The sequence below is a fragment of the Mobula birostris genome, chromosome 1 (assembly GCF_030028105.1).
Source record: "Mobula birostris isolate sMobBir1 chromosome 1, sMobBir1.hap1, whole genome shotgun sequence".
Classification (NCBI taxonomy): Eukaryota; Metazoa; Chordata; class Chondrichthyes; order Myliobatiformes; family Myliobatidae; genus Mobula; species Mobula birostris.
Window position 1 is genome coordinate 199,971,406 of NC_092370.1, and position 16,415 is coordinate 199,987,820.

The 16,415-nt window shown below is 41.5% G+C and overlaps 1 protein-coding gene across 2 annotated transcripts in view; it reads left to right on the plus strand.

Annotated features, from left to right (window-relative positions):
• Nucleotides 1-8,472: 8,472 nt before the first annotated feature.
• Nucleotides 8,473-16,415, plus strand: part of gch1 (GTP cyclohydrolase 1) — a 46,495-nt gene continuing 38,552 nt past the window's right edge. Inside the window, exon 1 of one of the 2 annotated variants that reach the window (XM_072268598.1) lies at nt 8,473-8,932. In XM_072268598.1, coding sequence (XP_072124699.1) covers nt 8,584-8,932 — 349 coding nt within the window. In that variant the 5' untranslated portion in view covers nt 8,473-8,583. The remainder of the gene's footprint in view (nt 8,933-16,415) is intronic. The other variant, XM_072268589.1, reaches the window with a different exon arrangement.

Sequence of the window (16,415 nt, forward strand, 5' to 3'; positions counted from 1 at the left end):
TTGCTTGTTCACCTCAGATTTTGTTCTTGAGTAAGGAGCTACGGTTGAAGTATTCCTGTAATCTCTCAAGGGTTTGTACATTCACATTCATCAGATCTTGCATTAGGAAATTGTGTAAGATTTTCTTTTGATAAATCGGAAACAATTTTTTTAACTTGGGTATTTACTTCACTGAATATATTTTAAGATTTTCCCAGTCTGAAAAAAGGAAATTGGAAAAAAAAAGGTAGCTATAGGAAATTTATAACACTTAAGTTATAAATTTAGATATGTAATCTAGATACTATGAAATCAAAAAATCTTACTGGACAATGTTTGTTGTGTAGTGCTCGGAAGTTGGATTAAATTTGACATCATGTCTACCCAGTTTTTAAATCTGTTTACCGTATTTCCAAAATTATTTTTTCAGGGCCTGATTTTAGGATTTAAAATCTTATTCCCTGCAGAAATTTTATATCTATTACTGGCATTAATTGGAATACATGCTGTAAATTCATTTAGTGCATTTGTGTACATTATGAAAGATTTTGATTGCCCACTTTTGTCCTCCGATGAAAGTGTGTACTTAGTCCAAGAGCATATTATGTTCTCCCTCATCACCATCTCTCTTATCCCCTAAATTCTTCTTGGCCTTCCATCTGGGTACAGGTATCGATTTTAACTGATGTTTCAATGACAAACTCTGCCATCTTCATCAGGGATAATGCCTTGGTATATCTAGTTCAGTGATCTGAGCTTCCTTACAGGCTTATAGATGGTATTAATCTGATATTTCTTCAGGATCCTGGTGATCCTTCCAGAAACCATGGAGGTATAGGGAAGACAGGTAGTGGCAACGGGTTCTCCTCTTTGTTAGGTTTCCTGATTCTTCAGTCAGCCCTTTTAAGGGCTCAATTGATTTCCTCCACATTGTAGCCATTCTGTAGGAACATTGTGTGTAATTGTCTCAGGTCCGTAGGTTTTTGCACAGTTAATCAAAGTAGAAAGAAACACTCCATGTTGGGAGGCATAATGGAGGCTGTTATTGTTGTAGCCTCAGTCTGTGTGATTGAGTTTCCGATAGACTCCTTGCCAATTTGATTTATGCATAATTTTATTTCCTCATGGAAACTCTCCAGGTCCAAAATAGTTTTCACACAGTAAATCAAAGTAGAAAGAGCTGCTGTTTGAGGAAGGAAGCTCAAATCCCAGCTTATGTGGGTCAAAGATGACCTGGGACTCAGGATGGCTGGTGTTTACAGGATTCCCTGTGAATATGAAGCAGCATATATTGGCCAGACGGGGTACATGGTGGAATCCCGTATCAAGGAGCACAGGAGGTGTTTTTGTTTCGGCTACTTGGAAAAATTGGCGTTAGCAGAACATTGTATTCGCAGAGGCCATAGGATTGACTTCGACAGCACAAAAATTACTGTGCTGCACCAATGACTTTTGGGACCCTCTACTGAGGAAACCATCGAAATAAAACTAGAGAAAGAGAACTTTAAAAAAGACGAAGGTCTCGTTCAAAGTAAGAACTAGAATTTGATTGTAAACAAGGTGGGACGGTGGAAATCTGATTGCATGAGGAATAACCAATCAGGAAGGACGGACGGGGGGTGTATATATACCCCCAGACTAGAAATGCTCAGCCATCATTCCTGATGAAGATGGCAGAGATTTTCATCAAAACGTCGGTTATGATCGATACTTTTATCCAGCTGGAAGCCCAAGATGAGTTTAGACCATAAGACATAGGAGCAGAATTGGGCCATCCTTAACAATTGACTTTAACATCTTCCCAGCTACTGAGGTCAGGCTAACTGGTCTATGATTTCCTTTCTGCTGCCTTCTTCCTTTCTAAAGAGTGGAGTAACATTTGCAATTTTCCAGTCCTCTGGCACCATGCCAGAATCCATTGATTTTTGAACGATCATTTCTAATGCCACCACAATCTCCAAAACTACCTCTTTTATTACCCTAGGGTGCAGTTTCTCTGGTCCGTTGACTTATGTACCTTCAGGTCTTTCAGCTTTTTGAGCACCTTCTCTCTTGTAACAGTAACTGCACCCACTTCTCTTCCTTCACACACTATAACATCAGGCATAGTGCTAGTGTCTTCCACAGTGAAGACTGACACCAAATACTCATTTAGTTCATCAGCCATCTCCTTGTCACCCTTTATTCTTTCACCTGCCTCATTTTCTAGCAGTCATATAGCCATTCTCATTTCTCTTATTTTTAACATATTTGAAAAAACTTTTACTATCCACTTTGATATTATATTATTTCATCTTTTCCCTTCTAATTTTTTAAAATTGCTCTCTAGGTTTTTAAAAACTTCCCAATTCTCTATCATCCCACTAATTTTTGCTTTGTTGTATGCCCTCTCTTTTGCTTTTACAATAGCTTTGACTTCCCTTGTCAGCCACGGTTGTACTATTTCACCATTTAAGTATTTCTTCATTTTTTGAATACGCATGCCCTGCACCTTCCTCATTTTTCCCAGAAACGCACGTCATTGCTGCTCTGTTGACATCTCTGCCAGCAGCTCCTTTCAATTTACTTTGGCCAACTCCTCTCTCATACCACTGTTATTTCCCTTACTTCACTGAAATACCGCTACTTTACTTTCTCCCTGTCAAATTTCAAGTTGAAGACAATCATATCGTGGTTACTGGTTCCTAAGGGTTATTTTACCTTAAACTCCCTAATCGCCTCCGGTTCATTACATAACACCCAGTCCAGTATAGCTGATCCCCTAGTAGGCTCAACAACAAACCACTCTAAAAAGTTCTCTTAGGCATTCAACAAACTCACTCTCTTGAGATCCATTACCAACCTGAATTTTCCCAGTCGACCTGCATATTAAAATCTCTCATGACTACCATAACATTGCCCTTTTGACTCACTTTTTCTATTTCCTGTTGTAACCTGTGTTCCACCTCCCAGCCACTGTTGGGAGGCCTGTATATAACTGCCGTTAACATCCTTTTACCCTTGCAGTTTCTTAACTCAACCCACAAGGATTCAACATCTTCTGATCCTTTGTCACATCTTTTTACTGATTTGATGCCATTCTTTACCAGTAAAGACACACCACTCCCTCTGCCTACCTTCCTATCTCTCCGATATAATGTGTAACCTTGGACATTCAGCTCCCAACTACAACCATCCTTCAGCCACGATCCAGTGATGGCAACAACATCATACCTGGCAATCTGTAATATTGCAACAAGATCATCCACCTTATTTCTTATACTACACATATTTAGATACAACACCTTGAGTAACATATTTGCTATCCTTTCTGATTCTGCATCCCTAATGATTTGATACTCAGCCTCTTGGCTGCAACTAAGTCCCATCACCTGCCTGCCCTTCCTGACAGTCTGACTGCACGCTATCTTGACTTTTATCATCCATCCTATCCTGAGTCCCTTCACTCCAGTTCCCACCCCTTGCCAAGTTAGTTTAATCCCTTCCCAACAGCTCTAACAAACCTACACGTGAGAATATTGGTCCCCCTCGGGTTCAGGTGCAACCCGTCACTTTTGAACAGGTCATACCTCCCCCAGAAGAGATCCCAATTATCCAAGAACCTGAAGCCCTGTCCCCTGCACCAGCTTCTCAGCCACGCATTTATCTGCCAAATCATCCTGTTTCTACCCTCACTGGCATGTGGCACAGATAGCAATTGAGAAATTACTACCCGGGAGTTCCTACTTCTCAGCTTTCTACCTAGCTCTCTAAATTCTCTTTTCAGGACCTCATTGCTTTTCCTTCCTATGTCATTGCTGCCCCTTCCTCTCCAAAATGTTGTGGACGCGATCTGAGACATCCCTGATCCTGGCACTTGGGAGGCAGCATACCATCTGGGTGTTCTGTTCTGTTGATTCGTCATGCTGCTTGTGCAACATTCTGAATTGAAAAAATAATTAATTTCTTCCAACTATACTGTATATGAATGTTGGGTATTTTAGATATCTCCCTGCTCTCTATCCAGTCCAGATGAAGGATCTTAACCTGGATTTTAATTATGCAAATCATGTGGAAGAGTTAGTTTAGAGTTTGAATCAAATTGCAATCATCACATAGATAAGAATTTTATAACTTGAAGGTGGAAGTTGGTTTAAGAGTGTTTATCTGTTATCCACTCCATAAAATCTACTTCCTAGCTACTAACTCCATCCTCCTTCCTGGCATCTGTAAGCAGAGTTCCTGAATGGAATGTTTTTATTATATTTTGCATATGCCTTCGATACCCATTCCAAAGTGACATGCAGTGCAAAATGAACCAAAAGAACAAGTATGGTAGGGGAAGCGTGAGGAGGAAAACATATGAAGCCCTTTTCACAGTGCTGTTTAAAATAAAAATTCAGTTGATTGATAAGTTAGGCTTGTTGAATCGGCCAATAAATAGGATTGTCTTGGGAATATTCTAGAGAGAATGGTGTTGCCATTTTCTAGAGAGAGTGGGGAATCGAAGGAAGAGAAAGAAAAGGAAAACAGATAACAAATATAGTAAAGAACATGGTGAAATGCGCCCAGAACCCATTTGGAAGGACAGACACCGATATTGGAAAATCCTTGTACTGTATAGAAGAAGAAGAAAGCCCCTAACTCCAAGTGGAGTCATCGGGATGCCATCATGACGCCGTTTTTTTTAGCAGGCTTTCTTATTTTCACGAGGCCGAGTTGCTAGCTCGACGCTCAACCCAGCACAGATGGAAAGCGTGCAAGGAAGCCGGCTGGATTCGAACTCGGGAGCCTTCGCTCCAAAGTCCGGCGCTGATGCCACTACGCCACCAGATGAATGTGCACCTGAAGGAATTCTCCCTCTTGAGCCAGACAGGTAGCACTGCAGGTAATCCTTAATATCAGCAAAACTGTACTTTAACAGCAGCTTAAGAACAATGGAACAAACAACAAGATTTCGATCAACTGCTTCATCAAATGGTGAATGATTACTGGTAAAGTACTGATCCTTCTGTGAGTCATTGGATTGCCCTGACTTTTGTAAACTAGCAGAGATAGCAGATCACCAAGCACTTCTTGTTGATGGCAAGTCATCTTTGAAGCAGACCATGGAAACCGAAGCTACGAAAAATGCATCACCTCTTGTGAAATATGATTCATTTTGCTACAGCTTTACTTATTTCTTCTGTTACCGCTGGTACATAATCATCGTCTGGAGAACTACGGCACAGTGGACAGAATCGTTGTCCTAATTCAAGCCACTGCTTTATACATTTTAAGCAGTAAAAATGATCACATGGAAGCAGGATGGGATCGTTGAGTTCTCCAAAGCAAATTGTACATTCTTTCAGATCATAGCTGAAGAACGGACATCCTGCACTATTTTTACAGTCCCTGAGGACCTGAATCACAGCCTGAAAGAGCCCTCGGGATCTCACATCAGAGTTACTGTTCAAATTCTTTGCAAATTGACCAGTGTAGAATGCAACCTTGTTCTCCAATTTATCATGTATTTCTTTAACTCCCAAAATGATGTGTTCCACAAAAAGTGACAGCATCTCCACCTTCTCCTGAGCGTCTTCCCAGCACTCCTGCTGAATCACCAGCGCAAAGATATGAAGCATGAATAGAAGATGGAAAGTTATATTGCGATAAGAGATGGTATCATAAAGGTCAGGCTATCTATTTGGAATCTAAGGAGAATACGAAGATTGGCTGTGTAATTAGCTCAGTTGGAACAAATGAGACATGGGTAAGGAAGACAAGTGATAGCACGAAGCTGCATATATATCTAGGACAGCTGCACAGAGGAGTCTTCATCATACAGAGGCGATCTGCTGCCTAGAACTCTTAGCAAGTTGGCGGCGCAGATCTTCTTAACTCCCTATGTTCAGAGGTCAACTTTTCATGACTTTTATATGGAAATCTGTATTAAAACAAACAAGTTTATTGACAGACATTACCTGGAGAGGCAGAGAAGACCCCCCCCCCAGAGACTTGAGTTATAAATGGGTCTTAGAACAAAAGTAAAACAAAGGCTTGTTATAATTTGATATTATTACATTACTTTGTTATAATTTGATACTAAGTAAACAAATGGTAGGCGTTTGTATGTTAAGGGGGGGTAAACATATTTGTTTAGCATAGCACCCCAGTAAAAAAGAAGTTGATACACTATTAAATTAAAAGCGGAGGAGTGTACCATATAGCCTACAGTATAATAAGGGACTACTTTATATTTTTTTTAGTAACGTCGTTGAATGTGCTATTAGACACATATTGAGCATGCGCTATTAAGCATGCGCCTGTCTCCAGCGTTTTTATTAATAGTATTGTTGTGTAACCAGGCCACATACACAACAATCCTCATACAGACTTTGGTCTCATGGTTAACTTTTGGCTAGCTAGCTATCTAGCACACAACTTTAGAGAAAGTTTGATGCCTTTTTCCTTGGATGTTGCATGGATTTTTTTTCACTTGGACTGGTTCTTCAGTGCAGAGCCATTTCAGTACCGTGAGTAAACATAATGAAGCAAACTGAATTGATTATGCAACAGTGAGCTCCAACACTTACGTGCACACTATAGACAAATATATACGATGGGCCCTTTATTTTGTATTATCTAGTATTATTCTGCTTGTTATAGTTTAAAAAATTTTGTCAATGCAATTTCGATCCAAGTTAGTGAGCCAAATTAGTGTTTCCTGGTGAACAGCGAATTTGCATTGGTGGGTCGATGTTCATATAGGTAATTGCCTTAATTTCATTCAGAAGGAACATTGAAACCTCTATTTTGTGTTTACCCAAATCATATTTACGTTAGACATGTTTATTTATTAGAAATGGCATTTTCGTTGTTATTTCCATGCCTTGTAGAGGTATGTTACTATTAGCTTGTATTCACAGTAATAACTAACTCATTATGAGCCTATGGTGAGAGGGATACATTCATAAAATTGTGAAATATATGCACCTTTTTCTTAAGTATATTTACTGACTTTGCCTCCACTATTTCATCTGGTTCTAGGATAAGAAAACTTGGATGTAGTTCTAAATGGTATACTCCATTATCCTGAGACTGGACTAATGATTCTGTACTCCCAGTCATTTGGAACGGTTTTAATGCATCTATTACCATTTTTCTTCCTTGCATTGTCTGAATTTGATTTTAGGCCAAATACTGTACATGGCGTGAGTTCTTACCATCGAGTGGTTATGTAACTATATGCCACAGAAAAAGAACCTTTAGGTCAATTTTGAATTAGATCTAAATCCCTCTCCACCTTCCCAATTTTAATACCTGTCCAAACACATTTTAAGTGTTGCAACTGCAGCCATCTTTTTCCAGGAATTCATAGCCCTCTGTTTGGGGCGAAAATCTCACCCTAGAGATGTTTAAATGTCTGCAACACACATCAAAGTTGCTGGTGAATGCAGCAGGCCAGGCAGCATCTGTAGGAAGAGGTGCAGTCGACGTTTCAGGCCGAGACCCTTCGTCAGGACTGCACCTCTTCCTACAGATGCTGCCTGGCCTGCTGCGTTCACCAGCAACTTTGATGTGTGTTGCTTGAATTTCCAGCATCTGCAGAATTCCTGTTGTTTATGTTTAAATGTCTCCTTCGTTCCGAGCAAGACTCTGCTGAATCTCTAATGCACTCTTTACACCCATCAGCCCCTCCTGTAGTAGGGTGTCAAACTGTACACAATAATCTTATGTGTGGTGTAACTAATGTTTTTGTGCAACTGCAATATGACATCCCTACTCTGATCGACAATACCTCGACCTGCAAAGGCAAACCACTTCTATGGAAAAATTTGTCAAGAACAACCATGGTCATAAGACCATGATCATCCACGGCATGTAATGACGATGCATTATTTGTAACTTACAAAACTGTCTTGTCATGTCTTATAAAACTGTGTACTGCTGAACAAAACAGCTACTTTCACTTTATGTCAGTGATAATACACCTGCTCCCAATTCTGATATATTTTTGGATGCACAATGTGTGATTGGGTTTTGCTGCAGGCTGGAGAATCTCTAATGTACTCATGCCTATCAGTGCCTTCCTGTAGTGCTGTGGCCAAAATTGTACACAATAATCTTTATATGTGGTATAATCAGTGTTTATAACGTGCAACTGTAACATAACATCCCCACTCTGATTCTCAAACCAGTGATCTGTTAGGACAAGCATCTGTGTCAACATTTTCAACGAGCTGTGGACTTGCACCCTACAGTCTCAAAGTACGAACACTCCGAAACTTCAAACTTCTCTGCCATTTTCTCACTACTAGAATTTGACCATCTACTTAGTGTTCATTACTCGTCCGTTTTAAATTCCGTCTGCCGCGGCTTCGCCTAGTTTTCCAGATCTGCCTCCTCTATTTTCACATTTGTGATTGGGGTTGAGTGAAGGCGGTTTTGTCACTAATCTCAGCCGAGTGTTCAATGAATGAATGTGTTCTGTAAATGGGGGAGCGGCAACCTACGCAGCCAATGACAGGTTGCCGCTGAAATCCTACTTGTATTAAAGGAGACGAGCACTGGCGGCTTGCACAGCGGACAGACCCGTTTTCGTCACCGTAAGGTGCTGTCTAACCACACACACACACAACGTTCATGGATTACGCAGAGCAGCTCGCTGACGGGAGCAAGGCCGTGGCGTTGAGTGGTGCCGGTTCGAGCAGGCTCCCGGTGCCCGCTAGCGATGAAACGGGAGTCTGGTTGAACGGACTTTCGGAGTCGCCGCAGTGGACTGCGCAGCCAAGAGCGGCAACTCAGTGGAATGCGGAACGGACTCGCAGCACCGAGGATAATGAGATGAACTTGCCGAGCCTGCAAGCTGCGTACTCGGCTATCCTGAGAGGGCTCGGCGAGGATCCCGGGAGACAGGGGCTCTTGCGGACGCCGTGGAGAGCCGCCACTGCCATGCAGTTCTTCACCAAGGGTTACCAAGAGAAAATTTCAGGTAGGGATTACGTTGACGAGGAAGTAGTGAACTAAACAAAAACCTCTGTACTCTCTTGGTGATTAATCAATGTTTCGGGACTTTCTAGATCCTTGCTTTCTTGTAAAATTGTTGGTGATCTATTGTCAAAGATTGAGCTTTCAGTTTATCAAACCCCTTTCGATTTCGCCCTTCTGCCAAATGGTTTATTTTTTTATTGGCGCGAAGCAATGCAATTTTCATTTAGTTTTAAAATGTGCCACCTCACCTAAATGGTCATCCGAGCTTGAAAATATGCGATTTAATAATGTACAGTGTTCAAGTGGAGGAGGTTGGTTCCTGTTGTCTAAAAAAATAAACAGGTGTTTGTGGTGAATAAAACTATTCTCCGAGCACCGACCTAATGCAGAAGCGCTACAAAGCTGATCTGTCAACAATGTGTAGGTGACTTTAACAAATATTCTCAATTCATCAGGACTTTATAATTATTTTCTTGATAGCACTCTTATCTAGGATCCCTTTTCTTTCAGCAGTCTATCCTGTTGCAGAAATGTGTTACTACCTGATGACGTTTTTTTTAAAAAATTGGTATCCAAGTTCCCTTCTGGCAAGGAAACAAAAAGGATTAGGTAATACGGGAATGTACCTCTTTGGTTGCGTATGTAAGTAGCTCTATGCTTTATTGATGAGACATACTTATCTCCAACCATGACTTGATTAATTTAAAACAAAGCCTCTTTAGGATCCTTTAATATGGTTGTTAGGATATTTTATTTTGTAAGGAAATACAGTCAGGGGTATTTGTCATAGCACAACGTTATCCGTGTTAAGGTGATTTCTGATTGCAGTTAAACAATTTTTCATCAATTAGATCTCTATTTCATATATGAGATTTGATTGTGCATCTATACGGGCATGACTCATCAAAACTAACCTTAACATTTGCATTTTTACAAGTCTTGTTTTTGGCAAATTTAGTGGCAGTTTGAAGCACTCCAAAATAAAGTGGGGTTTTATTTTGGGTTTTATATTGGCTTGATGATCCAGTTCTAGATCTACTTTCTGATTTTTAACAATTATGTCATGTTTGGATCTGAACATAGTAAGTTTTGTATATTCTCATGTCAATGTGTGAACCGGACTGACAGCAAATAAATAACCAGGAAAGATTTTTTATCTCTTATTTCTAAATTTCATTATGGGTTAATAGCTGCATATTCCTTGTTGCGATCCACATGATGCTTTATCTTTGTATATGCGTCATTTTGTGGGCTCCCTAGAGTTAATGACCGTTTTGCAATTGGGCATGTACCTGATGCATTCATCTTTTAAGTAAGATCTCATGCTGACATGAGACCATAAGACATAGGAACAAAATGAGGCCATTTGGCACATAAAATCTGCTGTGCCACTTCATCATGGCTGATCCATTTCCCTCTCAATCCCATTCTTGTGCCTTTTCCCTGTAACCTTTCATGTCATAACTAGTCAAGAACCTGTCAACCTCCACGTTAAATACTCCCAATGACCTGGCCTCCACAACACAAAATGCTGGAGGAACTCAGCAGGCCAGGCAGCATCAATGGAAAACAGTACAGTCGACGTTTTGGGCCAAGACCCTTCAGATTTTCTCGTTTGTGACCTGGCCTCCACAGCCACTTTTGGTAATAAATTCCACTGATTCCTCCTTATCTCCATTCTAAATGGACTTTCCTCTACTCTGATTCTCTCGCCCTAGATTCCCCCACCATAAAAAAAATCCTCTCTCCATCAACTCTATCTGAGCTTTCAATATTTATAGGGTTCAATGAGACGTTTCCTCATTCTTCTAAATTCCATTGAGTAAAGGCCCACAGCCATCAAACACTCTTCACGATAAGCCTTTCATTCCTGGTATCGTGCTTGTGAGCCTCCTCTGAACTTTTTCCAATGTCATTGCATCCTTTCTTAAATAAGGGGCCCAAAACTGCTCACTATACTCCAATTGAGGCCTCACCAGCCTCTTGTAGAACCTCAGCAAAGCATTGTTGCTTTTATATTCTAGTCCTCTCGAAATGAATGCTAACGTTATATTTGCCTTCCTCACCGCTGACTCAACTTGTAAATTAGCCTTTAGGGAATCCTGCACAAGGACTCCCTTTGCACCTCTGATTTTTGAATTCCCCCCCCATTTAGAAAATAGTTTAAGCTTTTATTCCTTCTGCCAAAGTGCACAACCGTACACTTCCCAACACTGTATTCCATCTGCCACTTATTTGCCCATTCTCCTAATTAGTCTGTCCTACAGCCTCCCTGCTTCCTCAACACTACACCTAACTTTGTATTGTCTGCAAACTTGGCCACAAACCCATTAATTCTGTCATCCAAATCACTGACATACAATGTAAAAAGAAGCAGCCGCTGCACCCACTTCTGTGGAACACCACTGGTCACTGGCAGCCATTTAGAAAAGGCTGTCTTTACTCCCACTCTTTGCCTCCTACCAATCACCAAAGTTCTATCCATGCTGACGAAGGGTCTCGGCCTGAAGCGTCAACTGCACCTCTTCCTAGAGATGCTGCCTGGCCTGCTGCGTTCACCAGCAACTCTTATGTGTGTTGCTTCTATCCATGCTACTATTTTTCCTGTAATACTATGGGTTCTATTGTTGGGAAGATGCTGGAATCCATTGCTAAGGATGTGGTTTTGAGGTACCTGGAGGCACATGATAAATAGGCCGTAGTCAGCATGGTTTCCTCAAGGGAAAATCTTTTCGGACAAATTTGTTGGAATTCTTTGAAGAAATAACAAGCAGGATAGACAAAGGAGAATCAGTTGATGTTTTGTACTTCTATTTTCAGAAGGCTTTTGACAAGGTGCCATGCATGAGACTGCTTAACAAGCTGCAAGCCAGCCCACAGTATTACAAGAAAGATTCTAGCATGGATAAAGCAGTGGCTGATTGGCAGGTGGCAAAGAGTGGGAATAAAAGGAGCCTTTTCTGGTTGGCTGCCAGTGATTAGTGGTGTCCCACAGGGGTCAGTTTTAGGACTTCTTTTTATGTTATATGTCAATGAATTGGATGATGGAGTTAATGGCTTTGTGGCCAAGATACAGATGATACGAAGATCAGTGGAAGGGCTGGTACTATTGAGGAAACAGAGAGGTTAGTGAAGGACTTGGACAGAGAATGGGCAAAGAAGCAACAGATGGAATATAATGCCAGAAAATGTATGGTCATGCACTCTGATAGAAGAAATAAAAGCGTAAATAATTTTCTTAATGGAAAGAAAATTCGAGAATCTGAGGGGCCAAGGGACTTGGGAGTCCTCGTGCAGGGTTCCCTTAAGGTTAACTTGCAGGTTGAGTTGGTGGTGAGGAAGGCGAATGCAACGTTAGCATTCATTTTGAGAGGACTAGAACATAAAAGCAAGGATGTAACATTGAGACTTTACAACACACTGCTGAGGCCTTACTGGGAACATCGTGAGCAGTTTTGGGCCCTTTATCTAAGGAACGTTTGCTGACATTTGAGAGGGTGTATAGGAGGTTCATGAAAATGCTTCCATGATGGAAAGGAATATCATATGAGGAGCATTTGATGGCTTTGGGCCTGTACTCGCTAGAATTCAGAACAATAAAGGGGGAATCTCATTGAAATCTATGGAATATTGAAAGGCCTCGAAAGAGTGGATGTTTCCAAGGTTTCAAAGGTACATTTAATGTCAGAGAAGTGTGTACAATATACATCCTGAAATGCTTTTTCTTCACAAACATCCACAAAAACAGAGGAGTGCCCCCAAAGAATGAATGACAGTTAAATGTTAGAACCCCACAGCCTCCCCAGCTCCCCTCCCTCCCACACGTAAGCAGCAGCAAAGCAATAATCCCCCTCCCCCCACCAGCAAAACAAAAGCATCAGCACCCACCACCGAGCACTCAAGCATGCAGCAAAGCAACAGCAAAGACATAGACTTGCATTACCCCAAAGACTACTCATTCACCCTGTATTCAACATGCCACAGCCTCTCTCTCTCTCTCTCCCTAACAAGGGAGAAAGGGGTGTTTCCATTTCACAGCGAGAGAGTAGACATAACAAAAAACTTGTTGATTTATGATGTTAGAAGTCTGTTGCATTGCTTTTTCCGAGCTCTATGCCCAAAGATCTCGGATCTCTGGGCACACAGCCAGAGATCTTCCATCTCCTATGACATGCTGATTTCCTGCCAGGACACCGACCTTCGGTCTGCCCGTCTCTAGAACCACAAGATCCTGGAACTCCAAAGACGAGCTAATCTCTTAGGCCGCATCCTTGGTATATCGAATAATGGCATGTTGTGAAACCATGAGAGCGGGTCCTATTCCCGCAAAGAACCGAAACTGAAGTCCGCATGTAACTCCAGGTCAGCATCTTCAAAAGAACCCTGAAAGGGAAAACTAGAGATATTACAGATGGAAATAGAGCTGTTTCTGAAGATGCAAGTAAAGGAGTCGCCGTTAGGCACCATTAGGATGTAGAGAGGATGCTTCCTATGGTAGGGTGGTCTAAGACCAGAGGACACAGCCTCTGAATAGAGGGAAGTCCATTTTGAAAGGAGATCAGAGGGGGAGATTTCTTAAACCAGAGAGTAGTGAATCTTTGGAATTGCCTGCCATAGGTGGCTGCATAGGCCAAGTCATTAGGTATATTTAAAGCAGTAATTGATAGATTCTTGATTGGTCAGAGCATGAAGGGAATCAAGGAGAAGGCAGGATATTTGGGCTGAGAGGAAAAATGGATCAACCAGACTCAATGGGCCAAATGGCCTACTTCCCCCATATCCAATAAGGTTCCTTTACCTTAAGCACCCTAATCCCATCTGGTTCATTACACAACAGTATGAAAGTCCTTTCTATACTTGAAGAAAAATTGCAAGATTGCCTTTCTCGTAATGAGTTCAACTACAAGCTGTTCTAAAGAGCCACCTTGTAGGTATTGTACAAATTCTCTGTTGGGATCTAGCAATAACCTGATTTTCCTAATCTATCTGCACATTGAAATCCCTCTTGACTATCATAACATTGCCCTTTTTAACATGCCTTTTCTCTTCTCCCTTTATAATTGTAGCCACATCCTGGCTGCTGTTCAGAGGCCTGCACATAACTCCTATCAGTGTCTTCTTACTCTTTCAGTTTCTTAACTCTACCCACAAGGATTCTACATCTTCTGATCCAATGTCACCTCTTTCTAAGGATCTGATTTCATGTTTTACCAACAGAGTCATGCCACCCTTGACACCTACCTGCCAGACATCAGGTTGGTATTCTAGTCGACATTATTGCTTCTTACTGATGGAATTGACTGGAGTGGGGCTGAATATAACCCTTCTCACTCAGGCATGTGTACATTTTTGAGTCCCTTGTTTTGATTCATTATGTGGTGGGGTGGAAATACATCCCTACCAAAGGAGGTGTAAGGTGTTCCTTCCCTCTGCTGGCCTGCAGGTCACCTGATCAGGATCATGTGAAGTCATGGGAGCAGGTGGTGGATGGTCGTATGAGCAGCAGGTGCATATCATGTGCTGGTTACATGACCACTGACCTAGGCAGACAATTTCTGAAGAGGTTTGATAATGACTGGCGTCACCCATCTTGCCCAGAAGAAGGCAATGGCAAACTACTTAGATCATAAGACCATAAGATATAGGAGAAGAAGTGGGCCATTCGGCCCATCGAGTCTGCTCCACCATTCTATCATGGACTGATCCAATTCTTCCAGTCATCCCCACTCCCCTGCCTTCACCCCATACCCTTAGATAGGTTCTTGATTAGCCAAGACATCAATCTCTGCCTTAAATACACCCAATGAGTTGGCCTCCACAGCCGCTCATGGCAACAAATTCCACAGATTTACCACCCTCTGACTAAAGTAATTTCTCCGTATCTCGGTTCTAAATGGACGTCCTTCAATCCTGAAGTTGTGCCCTCTTGTCCTAGACTCCCCTACCATGGGAAATAACTTTGTCATATCTAATCTGTTCAGGCCTTTTAGCATTCAGAATGTTTCTATGAGATTCCCCCTCATTCTCCTGAACTCCAGGGAATATAGCCCAAGAGCTGCCAGATGTTCCTCATGCAGTAATCCTTTAATTCCTGGAATCATTCTTATGAATCTTCTCTGAACCCTCTACAATGTCAGTATATCTTTTCTAAAATAAGGACCCAAAACTGCACACAATACTCCAAGTGTGGTCTCACGAGTGCCTTATAGAGCCTCAACATCAATCCCTGCTCTTATATTCTATACCTCTAGAAATAAATGCCAACATTGCATTGGCCTTCTTCACAACCGACTCAACTTGGATGTTAACCTTTAGGGTATCTTGCACAAGGACTCCCAAGTCCCCTTACATCTCCGCATTTTGAATTCTCTCCCCATCTAAATAATAGTCTGCCCGTTTGTTTCTTCCACCAAAGTGCATGAACGTACACTTTCCAACATTGTATTTCATTTGCCACTTTGCCCATTCCCCTAAACTATCCAAGACTCTCTGCAGGCTTTCTGTTTCCTCAACACTACCCGCTCCTCTACCCATCTTTGTATCATTGGCAAATTTAGCCACAAATCCATTAATACCGTAGTCCAAATCATTAACATACATCGTAAAAAGCAGTGGTCCCAATACTGACCCCTGTGGAACTCCACTGGTAACTGGCAGCCAGCCAGAATAGGATCCCTTTATTCCCACTCCCTGTTTTCTACTGACCAGCCAATGCTCCACCCACACTAGTAACTTCCCTGTAATTCCATGGGCTCTGGTCCTGCTATGTAGCCGCATGTGTGGCACCTTGCAAAGGCCTTGTGAAAATCTAAGTACACCACATCTACTACATCTCCTTTGTCTACCCTGCTTGTAATTTCCTCAAAGAATTGCAGTAGGTTTGTCAGGCAGGATTTTCCTTTCAGGAAACCATGCTTGGCTTTGGCCTATCTTGTCATGTGCTTCCAGGTACTCCGTAATCTCATCCTTAACAATCGATTCCAACAACTTCCCAACCACTGATGTCAGGCTAACAGGTCTATAGTTTCCTTTCTGCTGCCTCCCACCCTTCTTAAATAGCGCAGTAACATTTGCCATTTTCCAGTCATCACGTACAATGCCAGAATCTATCGATTCAGCCATGGCAGTGTCCTTTTCCCTTTTTCCCTTTGAAAATTTCTTATTTGGAATATACAGTTGAAGTCAGAAGTTTACATACACTTAGGTTGAAGTCATTAAAACTCATTGTTTAATCACCTCCACGGATTTCATATTAGCAAACTATAGTTTTGGCAAGATGTTGAGGACATCTACTTTGTGCATGACATGAGTAATCTTTCCAGCAATTGTTTACAGACAGATTATTTCACTTTTAATTAACTATATCACAATTCCAGTGGGTCAGAAGTTTACAAACAAAATCAAAAGAAATCAGCCAAGACCTCAGGAAAAAAAAATTGTGGACCTCCACAAGTCTGGTTCATCCTTGGGAGCAATTTCCAAAC